This window comes from Calonectris borealis, chromosome 15, assembly GCF_964195595.1.
Source record: "Calonectris borealis chromosome 15, bCalBor7.hap1.2, whole genome shotgun sequence".
In the NCBI taxonomy this organism is placed as follows: domain Eukaryota; kingdom Metazoa; phylum Chordata; class Aves; order Procellariiformes; family Procellariidae; genus Calonectris; species Calonectris borealis.
Window position 1 is genome coordinate 11,411,458 of NC_134326.1, and position 20,210 is coordinate 11,431,667.

Genomic DNA, 20,210 nt, shown 5'->3' on the forward strand with positions numbered 1-20,210 from the left:
GAGGAGAGGCAGGAGAACGTGGGGTGCAATGTGTAAGGGGCTGGTTGAAGGCATGTAAAAAGGAGCCAGGATTTGGCATCTCTGAACTGGGGCTGCAATAGAATTGAATCCAACAAGCCGCAGCTGGTCAGCAATGCCAGGTTATCCTCATGTGAGTACAAGAGCCACAGGACGGATCTGGGCTTGAATTGAAGAACCGGCAATCCTTACTTGGGTAACTTCAAGGCAAGAACACCAGCTAGTGGGAGATGCAGAGCTGGGAAAGGCAGACGATGCTTGTGGCTGCTTCCCTCCCCCACTCCCACAACTTCCTGGCAGTTACAGGTGAGTGAAATGCAGGGTCTGTGCTTTGCCATTTGGTGCTAGGAAAGGACCAAGCATGACGATGAGGAGGCGGCAGTGGGAGTCCAAAGGTTATGGCTGGTTTTACACGTGCATATCCTAAGAGATGAACTCGAGTTTGGGCTCGGCTGGATGAGGCCAGCAGCACACTGCATATCCCTGCCCGGCTGCGGCATCCGCAAGGCTGATGCGCTCGGTACCCGGCCCCGGCGCATCCCTCCCTCCCTCCCTCCCTCCCTCCCTCCCTCCCTCCCTCCCTGCCGGTGTGGGGAGCCGGGCTGCTCACCTGCCTTCCGCAGCTTCTTGTTCGTGAGGCGATGACCAAGCCGTTGCCCAGGATGTCACCCGCGATGGTGACGATGAGCGTGAGGACGAGCAGGGCCCCGCCCGGGCGGGGTAGGGCGGTGTGTCCCCCCGCCAGCCGGCCGAGAGGTTCTCCCGCCCCACGCTCCCCTCCACGCCGGGCCGGGGCCGTGCGGGGCTGGCAGCCGTTCCAGCCTGCCTTCCCCGGAGGAGGAGGAGCGGGGAGGAAACATCCCTTAAAGCCCGCCCCCAAAGTTTGCAGCTCTCGGGGCTTGCCTGCTTCCTCCTCTCCTTTACCCCAGAGCACCCTGTGGACCTCCTGGGAGTGTTCTTGAGGCACTGCAGGGGGCAGGGAGGGTCCCTGCCTGCATCCCAGCTGCTGGGACCCCACGGCAATCCCTGGCTAGCCAAGCTCTGCCCGCAGCCAGCAGGAGCTCAGTGTTTGCCCACTTCTGGGCTGGGGGAGTTAATTTGCTCTGGGAGCATCTGTTAAACCCGTGCCCTTCACCCGTGGTGTCAGGCCTTGCAAAATGCCCTTCTGCCTCGGCGTGGGGCTGGCTCTGAGGGATCCCCTTTTGGGGGTGCAGGTTGCAGAGCCAGAGGTTGCTGGAGCAGCAGCCTGTAGCTGGGGTCCTGCCTCTCCCCCGAGCAGGCTGACCTCCGGGCAGGGGACACTGAGGCACTGCCCTGGGCTGGCACGGCCCCCCCTCATCAGTCTCTCTTGGGGTCACTTTGCCCCCCTGCGGATGTTGGCCCTTGGAGGCACTGCTCCCTCGGTCTTCCCTCTGCCATCTCCATGGTGATAGCTAATGACATCACTGACACTCAAAGCACTGCTGAGCTTTAGTGATGTCATCAGCTGTTGCTGGGGAAACTCTGAGCTGGATCGTGCCCCGCAGTTGATGGCGAGCCCTTCCAGAGGAGGCTGCCCGGCGTGCGTGGGGGAGTGACAGCAGGGATGAGCCTGGGATTCCTGGTTAAAGAAACATTGTCAAAGTGCATGAGAGCTTTGAGAGGTAAAACAGGCAGTGCTTCGGGGGGCTGTGGGGTGGCTGACGGGTGCTGGAGGAGCGGCAAGCGGCCCTGATGCCCAGGGGATGCTTGGACAGGGGAGTGGGCTGCGGGCAGGGTCTACAGGTGCTGAGACTGGCTGCTGTGATCCCCAGAGCCTGTGCTGGGCATTTTGGGGATGTCTCTGCAGATATGCTTGAGTCAGGGGTGTTTTCCAAGTTAACTGAGAGATAGTAATCTCCTTAAGGGCTGTGGCTTTACTTTCAGAAATGAGATGATTTTCTGTTTTCCCAAGTGTGTTTGGTTGGGGATGGGAATCAAGGCAGGGCTTGGATTTGGGTCCTTTCAAGCCCTTTGCTCCTGAGCTAACAGATACGGGAGGCTCGTGCCTTCCCGAAGTGAGGCAGGCTACCGTGGGTCTGCCTCCTTCCTCTGGCCCTTATGGGATCCTCAAAGATGCATTGAACTTGCTGTCTTGGTACTTCTCTGAAGGCTCAAGAGGCTGGGGGTGCTGGTGTCCAAAATAAGCTGTTATTCCCTGGGCTGCCTTTGGTTGGAGCTAGGCAGGGATGTCCTATTTACAAGATATGGTGGGTTGACTCCGGCTGGATGCCAGGTGCCCACCAAAGCCACTTGGTCACTCCCCTCTTCAGCTGGACAGGGAAGAGAAAATATAATGAAAGGCTCATGGGTCGAGATGAGGACAGGGAGATCACTCGCCAGTTACTCTCACAGGCAAAACAGACTCGACTTGGGAAAAATTAATTTAATTTGTTACCAATCAAATCAGAGTAGGATAATGAGAAACAAACCCAAATCTTAAAAACACTTCCCCCCCCACCCCTCCCTTCTTCCCTTGCTTAACTTTATTCCCGAATTCTCTACCTCCTCCTGCCCAGCAGGGCAGGGGGACGGGGAATGGGGGTTGTGGTCAGTTCATCACACGTTGTCTCTGCTGCTCCTTCCTCCTCAGGGAGAGGACTCCTCACACTCCTCCCCTGCTCACTCCCACAGGAGACAGTCCTCCACGAACTTCTCCAACATGAGTCCTTCCCACAGGCTGCAGTTCTTCAGGAACTGCTCCAGCGTGGGTCCCTTCCATGGGGTGCAGTCCTTCAGGAACAGACTGCTCCAGCGTGGGTCCCCCACGGGGTCACCAGTCCTGCTAGCAAACCTGCTCCAGCCTGGGCTCCTCTCTCCATGGGGCCACAGGTCCTGCCAGGAGCCAGGTCACAGCCTCCTTCAGGCATCCCCCTGCTCTGGTGTGGGGTCCTCCACAGGCTGCAGGGGGATATCTGCTCCACCACTAACCTCCGTGGGCTGCAAGGGGATATCTGCTCCACCATTAACCTCCACGGGCTGCAGGGGGATATCTGCTCCACCGTTAACCTCCGTGGGCTGCAGGGGGATATCTGCTCCACCATTAACCTCCGTGGGCTGCAGGGGGATATCTGCTCCACCATTAACCTCCGTGGGCTGCAGGGGGATATCTGCTCCACCGTTAATCTCCGTGGGCTGCAGGGGGATATCTGCTCCACCACTAACCTCCGTGGGCTGCAGGGGGACAGCCTGCCTCACCATGGCCTTCCCCATGGGCTGCAGGGAAATCTCTGCTCCGGCGCCTGGAGCACCTCCTGCCCCTCCTGCTTCACTGACCTCGGTGTCTGCAGAGTTGCTTCTCTCGCATATTCTCACTCCTCTCTCCGGCTGCAATTGCTGTTGTGCAGGTTTTTTTTTCCCCTCTTTTTAAATACGTTATCCCAGAGGCGCTACCACCATCGCTGATGGGCTCAGCTTTGGCCAACGATGGGTCTGTCTTGGAGCTCGCTGGCATTGGCTCTATTGGACATAGGGGAGGCTTCTAGCAGCTTCTCGCAGAATCCCCCGTGCTACCAAAACCTTGCCATGCAAACCCAATACACAAGGGAATCCCTGAGTTATCGAATAAAATCAGAATAGTAAAAAAATCCAAACTCTTTTAATACTTTCCAAAAATCAACAACAAAAAAGTTACATCAAACAACCAACCAAAGAAAACCTCTCATGAAGAAACGATACATTCCCAAGCACAAGGGTATCCAGGCAAATCCACGCTCAATAGCCTCAGTGCACCGTCTCAGGTAGGAGATGCCACGCCGTGCTGGCCAGTCTTTCTGGGATAGCGGAGAGCCCCAGCTGGGTGGCAGGACTACGTGCTGCTGTGTTCAGCATGGGACCACGACAGCCACGGGGACATGTCTGTGCTCGCATCCTTGGGGCAGGGTCTCCTTTACTCCCACGAGCGCAGCCCAACTGGGCAGGGTCTTGCTTTGCTGCTAGCTGCACTGGTTTGAGTCTGTGGGTGGTTCCTGGTTGTTGTTGCTTGGTTTTTCTACTGAAATGAACTTTTTTTTTCTTTTTTTTTTCTTTTTTTTTTTTTTTTTTGCTTGGACTTCTGTTGGCCAAGTGGGGGACATGCTGATGGGCCCAGCTACATTCCCTCATCTCTCTCCCTGCATTGGGGAGCAGACATGGATGAGGGTTTGCACCAGCTGATCCATTCCACTGGGCAAACTGTTGGCTCGATGCAAGCCCTTGGAGCCAGAGCTGGGGGCAGGGAGCCTCTGCTGTCCCACCTGGGGCACTCCCAGGCTGCGCATCGTTAGTCCTTTCGCACCTTCTCCACCACAACTGCTGCCATGCCTGCAGTGCTTGCCCTCCTCTTTCTCCTCCTCCTCATCCCTGTGGCCAGGCGGCCTGGGGTGGGAGGAGGTGGCACGCTGCGGTCCTGCGCGGCGTCGGAGGAAGTCCCCTTGGCAAGGAGGCAGGTTAGTCACTGGCATCCCAGGAGTATCCTCCATGTCCCGGCAGTGGCTGGAATATTTCCCCTCCGTTTGCAGCAGGAGCACCGTGGAGGGTAGCGGGGGGAAAGATCCAGCCAAATTACAACCCAGCCGTGCAGGGGAGATGCCGTAAGCTGGGGGGGGGACACGTAAGCCTCCCTTTGGTGGCACGTGCCAGCCCCCTGCACACTGTTCTGCGTGGAGATGCGCTTCTCTCCTCATCTCGAGGATGAGCCCCCCGTTAAAACATCACCTCCTCGCAGCTCCCGTAGTCGCTTTCCACCATGTCAGAGCCCTCGTAGTTGGGGGGTGGAAGGGGCTGGGCTCGGATGCTGGGCTGGTGGCCCACCTCGCAGTCCGCGTAGGAGGGCTGGGCCACGCTCAGGCGCATGCTCACCCGCTTGTACCCCGGGTCAGCCTGGTACGGGATGCCCTCGCCCTGCACCAGCTGGGCTGGGTAGTAGCTGATGGCTGTATATTCGTTCTGGCACTGGGAGGCTCCCATGTCCACAGGGCTGAGCGGCAAGAAGTCCTCCAGGTTCTGGTTGCTGTAGCGGGGAGGGATGGGGGCCCGCTTGTTGCTTTGGTCCAGCGGGAAGGGAAAGCCCCCGTAAAGAGCAACCGGCTCCGCGTCTGCCGGCGGAGGGGGTGGCGGGGGGAGAGGAGGGTGGGAAGAGGGCGCAGGGGGGCCTTGAATGATCTCATAGTGGGAATATTCCTGGACGTCTGATGACAGGTACCGGGGGGGCCAGTAGGTTGTTTCTGCTGGGTAGACTGGAATAAAAGAGAGTTGTGTTAGCTGCAGTTCAAGGTGTTGTTTTCCCCCCCTTGCCCTCCTGCTAATTCCTTCTGTAGACCCTGAGCCTGCAGGAGATGTGGCAGACCAGGGAAGAGAGGAGACATGAGGACAGGGGAGTTGTAGTTGCTGCTTTGGGAATTGAGGGGACCTGAGGGCACCCCTGGCTGTGCCTGGGCAGTGTTCCCACCGACACATCCCCTCTCTAGCACCCAAAAGACACACTTCTTCACACCATCAGATGCAAGAAGCTTGCATGATGAGGGGATGGGGGCAGAGCAAGTGATCCACTGGATCTCTCCCTTTCCCTATAGTTACTCTGGTGAACTCTTTCCTAACAGCATCCTTTGGTGATGAACTGCACGGGGAGAAAGCAGTAACCTTGCTGTCCGGAGCCATGCAAGGTGTTTCCCTGAGGGCGTGATCCCTCTGCCTAGCAGCATTGATGCAAATGCCTCCACTAAAACTCACACTGACTTTTACATTCTGAATTTTTTCCCCTTAGCTTCATTATTCTCTTTTATAGGGTCTTTGACCCAGATGTGTGGGAATCCAGACTGTGCATTAATGGTTTCCCTGCTGATTGTGTACGAGACTGAGCAGGTTAAAGCTGAAAATTGGGATGTACTGGTGAGCAGGGAGGGAAAAGCCAATAAAGGACCTATAGCGGGGCTTGGGCAACATTGGCCTGTGCTTTTCTTGGCTTTAACCAACGCGGTTGGTCCCTCAAGTTTGCAAACCTTCGATCCACTTCACAGGGGGAAGAGGGATGTGTAAGAGCAAGAAAAAGCTGTGGCTACTGACCCATCTCCTCCCTGGCCCAGGTGCATTTGATGAAGGACTCGTTGTCGGAGTTGGAGGGGGGTGCAGCGGGGGGCAGGTTGGGTGCCACACTGCACACAATGGTGCCCCGGTGTTTTGGGGCGTTGGCTGAGTTGAAGGTGACGAACTCGGGGGTGCTGGTGGGTTTGCGCTGCTCCGGCGTGGCCCGGTCCAGGTTGTTGTGTGCTGCATCGCTGAGGATGTTGAGCTCGATGGGTGGCACAGCTTGGGTGCCCACTCCCACGCTCTTGGAGAACTCGCTCTTGGAGAGCAGGTCGGGGTCCTCCCGGGCCACGGGTTTGTGTGCCTTGGCCCGGTGGCAGTAGCGCTTGCGGATGAGCGCGAAGGCCACGACCAGGATGGCCACCCCCAGCACGCCGGCTACAATCTCTGCAATCTCCTCGGGGCCCACTGCCCACTGCGTGGGCACGATGGCGGGGGTGATGATGGGCTGTGTGCAGTAGTCCCCCTGGTAATCCGATGGGCAGATGCAATGGACGGAGCCCTGGTTGCTCACGCAGCGCCCTGCGTTTCGGCATGGATTGTCTTGGCACTCCTCGGCCAGCTTCTCACACCTGTGGTGGGGACAGGATGGAGACAACCACCATTAGCCTGGGGATGCAGCTAAAACTGCATAATCCTGTTCAGGGCTCTGACTTACACTGGCCAAGGATGTTCCACCCTGGTCTGCTCTCCCTCTCTTGCTAGACTCGTTCTACGTGCCTCTCCTGGCAGAGGACCATGATCCTTGAGTATAAAATGATGCTTTTCAGGAGGCCATGTTTTACAGGATGGTCCTATTTTTCAGTCATATGCAACAAATTAAAATGAGGGCTTCCTGCCTCAGAGGAGTATTTGGAGTTTCTAGGGCTAACACTGCATAGAGAGATGCTCCCATCCTGTTAAATTAGGGAGCCCAGGGTCACTCTGAGATGTGTTAACCTCTTATGAAGTTTCATATGTCCTCCAGGCTCTGTGGGGTCTCAGGGTGATCTGTGGAACTCTGCAGCTTGCAGAAAACATTTGGAGAACCTCTAGTCTGAATGGGCAACCTTGTTGGAGAGGCTTTTTTGGCATTTTATGAAGCATCTGCAGTACTGAGACCGAATTTCTGATTCTTTGTCCTGCTCCATTCCACACAACCTAAATGTTCACCAGCGGTACAGGGGAAGTTTCCTTCCAACAGTAATGATCCCCCCATACTAGGGGGAATATGCAATGCTTTGTTGGCTTTCCTTCCTTTTTTTTCTTGTTACTGAACAAACTCTGTGAGGTTTGGGCTCCTCTTGTTTCTTAGTCAGTGTTTTAGGATGTGTGAGCTGGTGTGTGCAACATGCACCCACAGGCTCCAGCTGGACGACTGGCGATTTCAGATATTACACTGCCACCTAATGCTCAGCTACCTACTTTTATTCCAAGAGTTGCACGAATAATTTCTGCCTTTGCATTGATTCAAAGGACCAGTGTTCATCCTGGCTAAATGACTAAAGCAGAAGGATTAACTGGACGTGATGCTGTTTGAGCCTGGGGACCCCCCATCAGGCTGGGCTGGAGGCAGGGCATGGGGCTTGGAGGGGGTGCATGGCTGCGGCGGGTAACGCTGAGCAGCCGAGCAGCCTCTGGGTTAATTCTCTAGCTGCAGATACTTGGCAGGCGTGCACTGACATTTCATATATGGGAAATGTATCCAAGCTGTGATGCTGATGGCGAGACCTTCAAAGTGATATGAACCGTAGGGTTCAGGGCCAAAGCCAAACACTCCAACACCTCGTGATAACGGGGAGCCGTAGGCTATCTGACAGGAGAGGGGGAATGACATCCGGCACCTGCTTTTCAGCATAGCCCGCTATCCTGAGCTGAGCTTTGAATTGGATGAATTGTGGCTGTGACCTGGGACAGAAATTCCCCTTGGACGAGCCCTGCAGAGCTGGTCCTGGGCAGAAACAGTCCCTGTAGCACCCAGGGTGGGTGTCCCAGCCACGGAGGGAGGGGGCAGCTTGCAACTGTGCTAGCCAGCCTCCCCCCAGCCTCAGGGCATCCTCCTGCCGCCCGCTGCACTGCCTGCCCACACCCTGCTCCCAGGCAGCCCCCGCCTCAAGGAGGATGCCAGCATCGCAGCCGAGCTCAGCTCACACTGCGGGGAGGAGCAGCGTGTGGGGAGAGACTCTCTCCTCGCAAGGAGACGCTTTGAACCTGCACCAAGTGTAACATCTGCAGGCATGTAAAGCATCTGTGAGGAGATTTTTTTTTTTCCCCCTCCTGATCAGAGGAGGAAGGCACAGAGGGGCAATGACCACATGATGGCAGAGCTATCTGTGCCCTGGTCTGCTCAGCTCTGCTTTCGGACACTTCCCTGCTGCAGTGCTCAGATAAATGCAATTTGCACTTAAACCCAGAAATGTGCAATGCTCGTTGGCAGAGATCATGTATTCAGCCCACCATGGGAGATCATCTGGCCTGAAGCTTGCCCAGACCTTACCTTTCGCCCAGGTACCAGTCAGGGCAGTGGCAGGAGTAGCCAGTGGCAGAGAGGGTGCAGGTTCCCCCGTGCAGGCAGGGCTTGGACTCGCAGGGACTGTCCCCTAGCTCACAGCGCTCACCAGAAAACAGCCCGGGGCAGATGCAGGTGTAACCTGGAGAGGGTGAGACGGTGCCATGAAGAGACTGTATCCACATGGAAGAACTAGCAAGAACAGGGAGGAGCAGTGCCTGGTGCTGATGGCACCCACAGAGGGCTCAATCCGGCTACCTAAGCATAGGTACTTGCTGCCACAGGAGGTGCTCTTGGGCACCCAAGCCATCCACAGAGGACTGGTGGGTAGGTTACAGGACCTGGAGCCGTTGCTGGAGGCTGGCTGGCCACTCTGGGGCAATCCAATGGCACTAGAGAGCTATTTAAGCAACAAGTCAAGCCTGTCCTCTCCTGCCACAGACCCTCTCCTGCCAGGGATGTATTCAGGGCACAGTTTTATTGCATGGAGAAGCTGGGGGACAAATTCAGGTTAAAGGAAGGGGAGCCTGGCTGGCTGATTCACAGTTTCTGACTCTGCTAAATGCAATCCTCTGTAACTTATTGTTCTCTGAAGTCTTTGGTCCTGCGAGTTCTCGCGGTATGAAGCGCCTGTCTCAACACGTTGGGTTTCTCTTGCCTACAGGAGGTGTCTGGTCACAGCCAGAGAGAAAACCGGGGACTTGGAGGGGGCTGCTGCTGTTCGTGTTTTTGGCTGCTGTTTAGTGTAGCCCTAAGCATGGGAATGTCCCTGGCTGTGCTGAGCTCTTGCTAGTCACTCGGCTGGTGGTACTGTGCCGAGTTTCCACCTTGCAGCGTGCTTGAAAAGTCTTTGCTACTCATCCACAAGCTAAACATCCCTGCTTTAGAGCACAGTCTGAACAAATGCAGACCTGTTTCCACATGCATGTTAGTGGTTGTACAACAAGGACGTGCTGGCACTCGTGCAGCAGGTGCTGGACGTTGCCTGTAGGGTACGTGTGCCCAAACACACGTGTTCCTGGATGCGGGGGTTCACATGTATTTGTGCCTGTGGTCCTGAGCGCTGTGGTTGATGTGGTGGCTGGTCTGGCTTTGACCCTTTCCGCACAGATGCGTTCTCACGCAGCCACGTGGCTTACCCGGGCTCGCTTGCACAGACGTGTCTTTGCCTGTGCATGTAATCCCACGCCTGAGATCCCCGGGCAGAGTTTTGCATAAGCTCGCACTGCATGCCCGTGGTCTCCAGGACTGAGCCCCCAACGCGCAAAGAAGCCAAGCACCCAGGATAACCTCACAAACTAAATGTCCCTTGAGCAACCCCTTCCCTACAGTCGTGTCCTGCGTGTTTCTGCCTGGGGCCGTGTCCCACAGGCTCTTTCCTGGGCAGCTGGGCCATTTGCAGGAGAAGTTGATCACCTTGGAAGGAAAATATGGGAAGGGCACTGGATGATTATTAGGTTATTAGTGAGGGAGTGATTTTCCTCCTTCCTCCTCCCATTGTATGCTCTCTGCAAAGCAAGCAGGTGATGCCTTGACTTAGAGCAGAGACAAGTTTTCACCTCATGGGCTTTGAGCCCCTTCCAGCCCAGCCAGAGGGGTTTTCTGTGTGGAGGGTCTCGAGTAAGGCTGAGGCACGAGTGCCAGCCTGGCTAACTGTTTGGTTTAGATGTACCTTGTGTCAAACAAGTTCACCTGAACCAGGCAGCTGCTGAGTCGACAGGGCTGGGAATCTTGTTCCCAGAGGCTGCGGGCAGGGCAGGAGGAGGTGTGCTCCCTCCTCCGTCCTTGCTTGCTCGCCGGGCAGGGTGTAGGCTTTGGCAGTGACCCCATAGAGCACAGAGCTGCGGGAGGAGCTCCCCACGCAGCAGCCTGGAAAGCACCTCTGCCCCAAGGAAGGGCCAAAGCGCAGACGGTATCTGTCTCGATGGACGGGGCATTATGGGGTGCAGCCCCACTGTGCTGGAAGCTGGGACGTGGGTGTAGGGCAGTGACACAAAGGTGGACATCGCTGGGAGTGGTTCCTCCCCCTGAGGCCACTGCAAACTAGCCCTGTCCCTGTGATACAGCTCGCTACGGGGAGACCCTGTTATGGAAGGAACGGGGCAGCGGTGAGACTATCTTGGGAAAAGCCTGGTACCAAACCTCTGTTGAGCATGTGCACCCCATGTTAGCCTGAGACTCTTGGATTTGAGCTTATGGTTTTCCCATATCCCTTCCCATAGCCCCGGGGAGTCACTGACTGCAGTGGGAATAGACCAAGATCTTGGCTTGTTTCTGCCCAGATACCATCACTGCATGATCCCATCTTGCCTGATTCCAGCCTCGCTAATGGCTCCTTAAGCAAAGAGGATGCAGAGGGGTGGGTGGAATTTCTATTTGCATTTGAGTTTTTGGCACCGCTGCACACTCCTAGGTCATGCACACTCCTTAGAAACACCCTCCTGCCCTCCGGCCGTGGTCCGCTGATGAGAACCAGGATGATGGCTCATATGATCTCATACTCTACAGCTGCTGCTGCACTGAGTCAGCTACCACTTGAGGTCCCCCAGGACAGGGGACCTCTGATTCTCCTCTGGAGTATCCCCTCACCTTTCCCTCCCCTCACTGCTTATTGCTCTGTGTTGGTATTCACGTACCTCCTCCATGAGTTTCAGAGCACATCCCGTTGTTGAGGCATGGGTTGCTGCTGCAGGCACCAGTGGGGGAGCAACACTGCTTTATTCCCACCTCCTCCATGACTTCCTTTGATTGCCCTTTCCCGGGCAGGAGAACCACTTCTCTGCCGTTGATTGCAACCACGTCGAGGCAGCCCCTGAACCCCCGTGTGACTCTCTGGGACTGGAGCGGCTGCCGGAGGCCCCCAAAAAGCAAGTCTCGTCTGCCTTGGGAGATGCTACAGGTCGCTGGCAGCTGGAGAGAGGCGTTTCCCAGTCCATCGATGAGCAGGCGGACAGATGTGTTCTTCACCTCCAGGAAGACTGAGTGCCACTCACCGTCGCTCACAAAACGTGAAGAGGAGAGGTTCCCAGTGTAGTTGCCCTGGCAGCTGTACCCAAGTTGAGGCACTCCATCAACCATCTGCAAAACACATCCCAGAAGTCATGGTTAGCTGTGATACAGGTGGCTGCTGTTCATGGAGGCTTTCAAAACTTCTGCTTCTTGTTCTCCTCTCTCCCTGCCTAAGCATTGAGAGTCAAGATGGATCCCAACTTCCAGACTCCAAGAATTACCAGCTAGGCAAATGCAGCCCCTTCCACCCATATTAAGCTTTGCATGGATCAATTAAAGCCTGTTTAAGTGACTGCAGCCTCCTTTATTTTTGCAAAACACCATCATCTCTCGCACAACTTCACCCGTAGTCCTTCCCTGCAACCTTTGACCAATGTGCAGGAAGGGAAGCTCATCTTTCCATACAACAGGGTGCAGAGCCATGTGTTCATATCCCTGCAGCTGCTCACCCCTACTCACCGCTTCCTGAGCCTAATCAGAGCCCTGGTATTCAGACTATCCATAACTCCATCCACCAGTCACAGGTGGACTCTTGTTCTGGGCCATGTGGCCTTTATTTTGTTCTGACTGTCTTGTTAGTGGTGGGGAAGGTGCTGGAGCAGTTCCCCCTTTGGCATGGGTGAGGGTGCTGAAAGGACCTTGGCGAGGAGGAGCACTGGCAGCTTTCTCTGGAGGAGGCAAGGAAGAGTTGAGAGGCAGAGAAAGGAATTATGGTTGTACCCAGCTCCTAACCAGCATGCTGGAAAGCCAGGCCAAAGCTGCTGATAGGTGTTGCGATCCAATCCTTGATCTCCAGGAGATGGGAGGGAGACAAGATATTGAGCTTCTAAAAGTGAACCACACCAGTGTCTTCTGCACTAAACTGGGACATCAGAAATTCCTATTTGTGGCCCAAGATTCATCTTTAAAACTCATATGGAAGAAGGAGAAAGGAAAGGTTAGCTGTGTTTTTTCACGGTGAAGTCAGGGGTAAACCTCTCTTGCATCTTTTTCTCCCCAGTGCTTTGTTGATAAAACCTTTCTCTCATAGAAGCCAAGAGCCTATGGAGAAGGAGAGAAGAGATGGAATGAAACATTCATGGAAAAGCTGCAGAGCTTGCTATGTAACATCGGGCAATTCATCCCAGGCAAAAGAGATCTCCTTGGGGGGCATTAGAGACACCGAGGAGTGTTGATCCTTGGAAGAGGAGCAGTGATTATGGGCTACGCTGAACTCTATAGAAACCTACGTACAATATGATGGAGCTACTCTGGAGGGGTCAAAAGCAGAGCAGGACAACAGTTAATCTTAGAGAAGTCCACGGTATAAATAAATCCCAGTGGGAGGAGAAAGCAACTGCTGAAGGAAGGAAGAACTAGGTGCAGCTGGCACACGCCATGGAAGGGCCTCAGGGCAACGTGTGTAAATCTCTTTGCACAATTGGCAAGTGCACCAGAGAACTTTGTCACTTCACTTTATCTGAAGGAACATGATTTCACTTCAGATGGGTCTGTAGATTGGATTTATCAATTTCTGGGGCTGGGAGACAGCTGAGAACTCGATTCCCTCGAGCAAGAACTGACAGACTGCCAAGTCTTTCCCAGCTTGCCTGGTTTGCCATCCTCTTGCTGCACCCTATTTCTGAACACCAGGAGAGCTTAGTGATTGGAAGGGCAGTGATATGCATGCCCTTGGGAGAACTCATCCTCTTCACCAAATCTACAAACCATGTTATGATTCTTTCAAAGCTTTGGCTCATACTTAGAGTACTGCAGTCCTCAAAGCTTAAAATCTTGAGGGATTCCTTCAGTTTTTTGAGGCCAGATGGTCTAGAAAAGGTTTGTTCCCTGAGATATTGTTAATAAAGTGAGTTGGGGAAGAAATGATTCACAGGCAATGTTGTGGTGAAGGCTTCATGAATGTTTCCTATTGAAAAGCTTGTGGATACATCTGGGTCCAGGAGATCATGGGCACACTATACTCCATCAATAATGAGTCGTTTCTCCCTTGACTCTGTGTGTTAGGCCTGGCTCAGTAGAGCTTCCTGTCATCTCATTATTTCTGAGCACCATCTTGGGTGCTGGGCTCCTTCTGCTGAACTACTTGGTGACTCTCCTTCCCAGAGACGGGTCAGAAAGCTCCCTTCTTGAGAAGTTTTTCTCATCAGCCCTTTACAATGCAGCTTGAAGTCACTCTCGGAGGTGGGTACTGGACATATGAATGATGTTTCTCTGCTCTTGCTCTTGAGGAGTGATGGCTGTGGCAGCAGGAGCTTGCAATATGTACTTTGGGCAGGTCTCTGGGCGTTGGCTGCTGTGTAGCTCCTTGTCTGTGTGGGTCTTTTATAACAGCGGAAAGAAAAGTATTTCAAAATAGAAAGATGGGGTTGTGAAACCATGAGAAGGGATGAAGGAATTCAGGGACAGGATGAGCACTTCCAGGTAGGTTACAGAGTGTAGATGTCAATGTGATTAGTCTCATGGACAAATCTCTCTAAGCTGCTAAGTATGTCCTATGATATTGGTCTCCGATTATTCTGTATTTAATTGATGAGGAATATACAAAACCCTTATTCTTTAGTCATCTGCTGCTTTCCTTCTGTTGCCAAAGTGGAAGAGGGAGATGATCTTTGAATGCTGGGTCAATTCAGTGTGCAGCCAGAGGGAGGAGAGCGATCAGACTGAAATGTTCCTGGGTCTGCAGGTGTCTTAAGCAGTGAAACTGCCTGAAGAAAGTGGTTGGAAAGAGTGGGGGAGTTGAGAAATAGCATTAAGAGTCCTGTTTTGTCTGTTCCGTCCATTATTGTAAAGGTCCTTTAATTTGTGGTCCATTTGATTAGATGCATGTGCTGTGGTGTGAGTAAAGGTTGGTGATATCATTCCCATTCTCAGAGCTCATCTCTGCCCTCCTCATCTCTACCCTGTTACCCCAACCCTGTAGCCCAATGTGGCTGCCTCCTCTGTGTTGGACTGAGCCATACCATGGTCTGGCAAATGGTTTGTGTGCTCAGTGGGAGTCTGACTCCACTCCTAAGGTCTGGGGGGAAGTTTGCCCTTTGCTACAGTGGAAGCAGACTGGTCTGGGGAAAATTCCACCTGGTAAATTTTTTGCCCTGAGAGGTGTGATATAAGAGAGGGATGGAGAAGCAAGCAGTAAGAAAAAAGATGATGTAGATCTGATATGCGTGTATGCTGCCTTCACACCAGAGGCTAGCACGTGCATTCACAAATGTAAAAAACAATTCACTAGTTGTGGTTGGAGCAATTACCAAACTGTGCTTGGCTCTCTCTTGGTCTTCCTAAGTCTTATATTTTAGCTAGATGAATGACTAAAGATACATATTATTCCATCTTCTTTCTGTGATTCCCTTCCACGAAAGAGTAAGGGTTTTTTATGCTGGAAAGAAATCCCTGTGCATCGCAATACATACCTCCAAAGTGGCGTGGTCAGTCCCGTTAGCGTAGAACACGACAGCGTGCAGCTGGTGGGTCTTCAGGCGAAAGTGCATGTGCCAGGAGCCGATCTGTGAGTGCTGGTACCAAATGTAGCTGTGGCCCCCAAACCTCACAGCCGTTCCTGGAAGGAGAATGAGTGAAAGGTCTCATCTTTGTCACACTTTGAGACCATGGACTGTATCCAACCTTGCCTCTTTTCCTAGCCTGACACCATAACTGTCCAGGACCAGTCCTGTCCACAGCAACCCACGTACAGCTGCACTGCATATCCCACAGATCCCATTTGGAACTCCCAGTATTTCTTCTATGTACTCAACTGTAAAACAATCCTGCAATAGCAGCCCTGCTATTTCTGTCCTATAGCACCTTCGAGGTGCCCTCAGCATGGTTTACAACACCCTTGAATTTCCTCAGCCTTAATAAGTCTTTATGTTATTCTATGGTATCCCCCTACCATTCCTGCCCAAGTGATGCTAACCTCTACCCCTGCTCCATCCATTTATTTTTTGAAGTATTCTGGAGTGAGTATAACAAATTTGGCTTTATTTGCCTTTCCTCAGATTTTTCAGGTAGTCTGTGTTTTGCTGACTCTAGGATCCACACAGGAGCTTGAAGATCAAAATTCTGATCATTGAGCTTCATTACCTGCTAGGTATGAGTGACTTTTCCCAATGAGATGGATAGATGTTGCTGCTATTTAATGAAATGTTACAGGAGATCAATTTAAAAAAAAAAAAAAAAAAAAAAAGAAACTTTCAAGCTCTAAGAGTTTAGATTTGGTTTTGAAATTGCAGGCAGAATTGTTGGTCATTGGGACATCCTAATTCCATGGAAAGTCCAGGTGCTTTACAATGCACTGAAGGAAAACAGAATATGCCCTGGCTTATAGTGTGGGACACTACCAGGAAGGATTGCTTACCATTGCAAGAACAGATTTGGTCCAAGCTGTGCCGTGGGGTGAGGACGCTGAGTCGGGCAGTGCTGTAAGTAGACATCATGCCTGGATCCAGCTGAATAGTTTCCTTGCAGACACGGTGGGCGCAATCTGACCCGTGACATGGCACATGAATTGCCTTCTTCATCCGGAGACCGACAAGTTGGTCCATCTCCCCAGCTGACACAGTGATCTTATTTGCGAGGACCCGAGGCTCATACAAGGAGCCGTGCGGCTCTCCAACAGCCAGGAGCAGATCCACTCCATCAGAGGTAGCTGCAGGCTGTAAGCTGGCCATGTGGATGTTTTGGCGCCGGGTGACAAGGATGTTTCCCAGAAATCTCTGTAAGTTGCGCCAATGGTCCCCCACAAACTCCTCAGGGGAGAGGTGGCGGAAGTGTAGCACCACCGCCTTGTCCAAGGCCTCCTGCGTGAAGCACCACACGTGGACATTGACGCTGGTGGTGGCTATGAACGTACCATCGCTGACTGTCACGTTCAGAAGATAGTGGCCGTGGGGAAGCTTGTCCCCAGCAATGATCTTCCCATCCGCAGCCCCAACAGAGAAGAGCCCCTCCTGGGGCACTTCTGCCACCAAAGTGTACACCAGCGTGTCATGGGGGTCTCGGTCTGTGGCATGGATCTTGCCCAGAACGCCACCTCGGAAGGCTTCCTCGTTGGTGGTGATGAATATTTCCAGGGGAAGGGCTGAGGGGGCATACTGGCTCTGCTCAGTCACTTGGATATTTATAAATGCAGATGAGGACAGGGGAGGGATACCGCTGTCGGAGACCTGTCAAAGAAAACAGAAGGATCCATTATAGCCTCATGCTGACTTACTGTCACCTCACCTGACTGGATGGGCTGATAAGGTCTTGCGAAGGAGAGTGCCTTGCAGGTAGCAATGGGTGGAAGCTGCCAGGCAGTGGATTGGGAATGAAAAAGGAATGGGAAAAATTGGCAGCAGTGTTGGTCCTTTGCCCGGAGCCGGCTCTAGGGAAACAGCAATATGGAGACTGATTGAGACCTTCTGTTAGCGGTGGGGTCGTGCGTGTTTCTGTGTGCGCTCATCAGCAGCTGAGGCACACCTGAGTAGCTCTGATTTCCTGAGGATTAATCATCTTTAGTGATGCTGCCAATCTTTGGGGTTCCCGGCGTAACCGAGTGTACAAAGATATAAAGCAGTTACGCACGTCAACACATTTGCTCACCTTCCGGACTATTTAAGCCTGTGTCCCACCTCTGACACTGTCTGTCTAGCATGAGTCAGGGAACCTCAAAATAGAAGAATGCGAATGATCAGATTATAGAATAAATTTGTCCCTAATCTTAGGCAGTTAGTGGTTGAGGTTTATAATGTAATAGTACCTAGCTTTTAGAATAACTACCATTACTGAAGAAGTATGTACTTTACATGTTATTATCCTTTTGTCTGTAATGGACTTTCCTTACTGATAACATTGAAAAATAATTAATTCTGTCTGCAACAATAGAAATCCTCTTTGAAGAGGAACTTAAACCACTTCTTAAATGACAAGAATAATTGGAGAAAGTTTGTAGGACCAGATCCAGGTCTCACTTTAAACTGGAAATCATTAGAATGATGCTGGGAAAAGCATCTGCCTAAGGAAACTGCTGCCAGAATATTTCTCATGATCATGTTACCTGATTTTACCAATGCAGAAGCTGGCCCCCAGCTTCTTGTGGGCAGACTGTGTGGAGAAATGAGCTCTGGAGCTGGATCCAAGCTGCACTATTTGTGCCTGGGTTGGATTTCTCCAAAGCCAGAGATGTTTCCATCCAGCTGTGCCATCCTAATCTCATTTTGTTGCTACTAAATCTGGCTGGGGAATTCAGATATCGGGCAGTAAGGCAGGCTCTACCTGTACTTGTAATAGGTACTGTTCTTTTGTTCTTCTGTTCAGGATGGATGATGTCACCAGCAGACCATTTTGGGTGACATCAAAAGCCTTCCCGTCGTTGCCCTGGGTGATCTGGAATGAATACGGTGGTCCATTTTCTGGGGAGTCTCTGTCGCTCATAATCAGCTCCAGGACACTCGTACCCACGGGAGCATTCTCCTGAAATGGGGAAAGATGTTAGTGGAGAAAGGCAGCAAAGAGAAAAGGCCCAGGGGAACCCACAGTGCCCCTAGAGCTGCTGGATCAGGAACAGGGAAACAATTCCACACCCATATGCATCTCTCTGATACACAGAGACTGAGACTCTTGCCAGCAATGGCAGAGACCCAGTGGTGGCAAGGGACTCCCTTTCATGGCATTACATCTGTGGCAGCTAAGCGCAGACAGTTGAGCTGATGCTGTTACTTTCCCCTTGAGTCATGTCAGCACAAGAGCAGATGAAAGCATGTTTTGTGTATGTCTCTTTCTGAGTACCTATAGGTGTTATGAGTCCAAGTGACAACTGGGCTGCATCCAGCGGACGTGACGATGCTTGACCATATGTTTGGGTCTGCTCTTTATGTTGTGGTGTAGACATGGACAATTGCAAGGGAGAAAGGGGCTGCAAGTCAGGCTTGGAAAAGCTCTGCACTCTCTGTACTGAAAGGACAGGAGGTGCCTGAAGCTATTGGAAGGAGAAAATGGCATCTGTTGGCAGAATATTTGCCCCTGCAGATGCTACCAGCTCTTTGTGACAATGAGCACAAAGCAACACCATGCATGCTTCATCACTGCCTCACCCCTCTGGTCCAACAGCAGCCCATGCATGAGTACCTTATACCCTGAGACAGACTGGGAGAACAAGCCGCCTCCGGGCTTACCTGCACCACCACGCTGTAGTTGAGCTGGAAGAACCGAGGAGGGTTGTCGTTGACATCAGACACATGGACACGCACAGCGACGTCACTGAACTGAGCAGGGTGACCGTTGTCTGTGGCTCGAACTGTCAGGGAATAGCTGGGAATCTGGAGGATTTATAGTGCATGATTACTTGGAGAAATAGAGGAATGCTGGCTTTTTCACATTGATGTTTTACTGTGCTGCAGCTTGTTAAAATGCTTGAGGCCATGCATTGCACCATAACAATAGCTTTGCTCTTGGCTAAGACTCTCCAGCCATAAATCTCAAAGCACATTGCTAAAGAAAATTAGCCTCACAATAGTTGAAGAGAAGGAAAACAACTTGCCAAAGATGGATGAGACCAAGCTGGGCAAACGTCTGCCAATAGTTTTTTTGAGCTGCTAGTGCTTTATGAATGAGAGATTGTCCAGATGACCCTTCCATCTCCTCCCCATACCTATAATGCTCTAATACAGAGAAGCAGAAACCAACCATGCTGGTTTCCAGTTTGGGGCTGACTCTCACCCAGCCAGCTTGAAGCACCAGAGGAGCAGACCATAGCCCACAGTTGTGACCATGAAGGCTATATTGCCTTCCCTAAAGCCCACCCTTCCTACAGCAGTATCTGTGAGTCTAGAAAATGAATGAATGATTGAAAGACTTGCCTTCTGCTTACCGTATTACGAGTAGATCATTCAGAAAACAGCAGGTAGCTGAATATACTGTGCTCCCTCAGTCTTTTGGGGCACATCTGTTTTAGACTTCCTGTTCCCATTTTCTTGAACTCACCTCCTCCCTGTCCAGATGCTTGGCGATGCTGATCTGCCCATTTTTGGGCTGAATGGCGAAGTGTCCCAGTGGGTTCCCTCCCACGATTGAATATGTGATCTGATTGTTCATTGCTCCATCCAGGTCATCAGCTGACACCTGTTAGGAGAAAAAAAAGCTAGGACTCCTGGCCCAAAAAGCCCTTGCCATGGAGTAATGGGGGGCAGGATCTCCTTGTCATTTGAGGATATTGGTTTGAGCTTGCCTCAAATGAGGAAGAAGGAGGAAGGTGGTTTACATAAGTCTTATTCATTAGTTTTTTCAAGACAAAACTCATCAAAGCTACAACAATGGCTTTCTCCTTGTCTCTTTCCTGACTTTACCTCCCCTGTGATGGTAACATCAGCTGGGCAGGGAACTTCACATGGGTATACCTTGGGCTCCACTATTCTTGCCCAGGGAAGCCTCTGCCTTCCCCAGGTCACAAGGGTATTGGCCTTCTGCAGACATTTTAACTCTCTTGGGAGGTCCTCAAAGCTCCTGAGTGCCCCTTAGGTATCTCAAGCTTTCACTTAAAGATGTCTTCTAAGGCGAAGTGTTCTCCCTGTCTATGGAGTGTCAGGAATTCTGGCAATCATCCTTTTTTAAAGTCATGCTTAAATCTTAGATGTTGAAT

The 20,210-nt window shown here is 52.3% G+C and overlaps 2 protein-coding genes across 2 annotated transcripts in view; one reads left to right on the top strand and one right to left on the bottom strand.

Annotated features, from left to right (window-relative positions):
* Positions 1-1,747, top strand: part of LOC142088668 (proton-coupled amino acid transporter 1-like) — a 32,451-nt gene extending 30,704 nt beyond the window's left edge. Inside the window, exon 11 of the mRNA XM_075164216.1 lies at positions 1,545-1,747. Within this exon, the coding sequence (XP_075020317.1) occupies positions 1,545-1,732 (188 nt within the window). The 3' untranslated portion in view covers positions 1,733-1,747. The remainder of the gene's footprint in view (positions 1-1,544) is intronic.
* A 570-nt stretch (positions 1,748-2,317) lies between these two features.
* FAT2 (FAT atypical cadherin 2) overlaps positions 2,318-20,210 on the bottom strand; it is a 48,512-nt gene continuing 30,619 nt past the window's right edge. The window contains 10 exon segments of the mRNA XM_075164846.1: positions 2,318-5,252; positions 6,079-6,565; positions 7,706-7,728; positions 8,571-8,729; positions 11,224-11,665; positions 15,007-15,152; positions 15,951-16,758; positions 17,849-18,046; positions 18,748-18,891; positions 19,556-19,693. Of these exon segments, the coding sequence (XP_075020947.1) occupies positions 4,720-5,252; positions 6,079-6,565; positions 7,706-7,728; positions 8,571-8,729; positions 11,224-11,665; positions 15,007-15,152; positions 15,951-16,758; positions 17,849-18,046; positions 18,748-18,891; positions 19,556-19,693 (3,078 nt within the window). The 3' untranslated portion in view covers positions 2,318-4,719.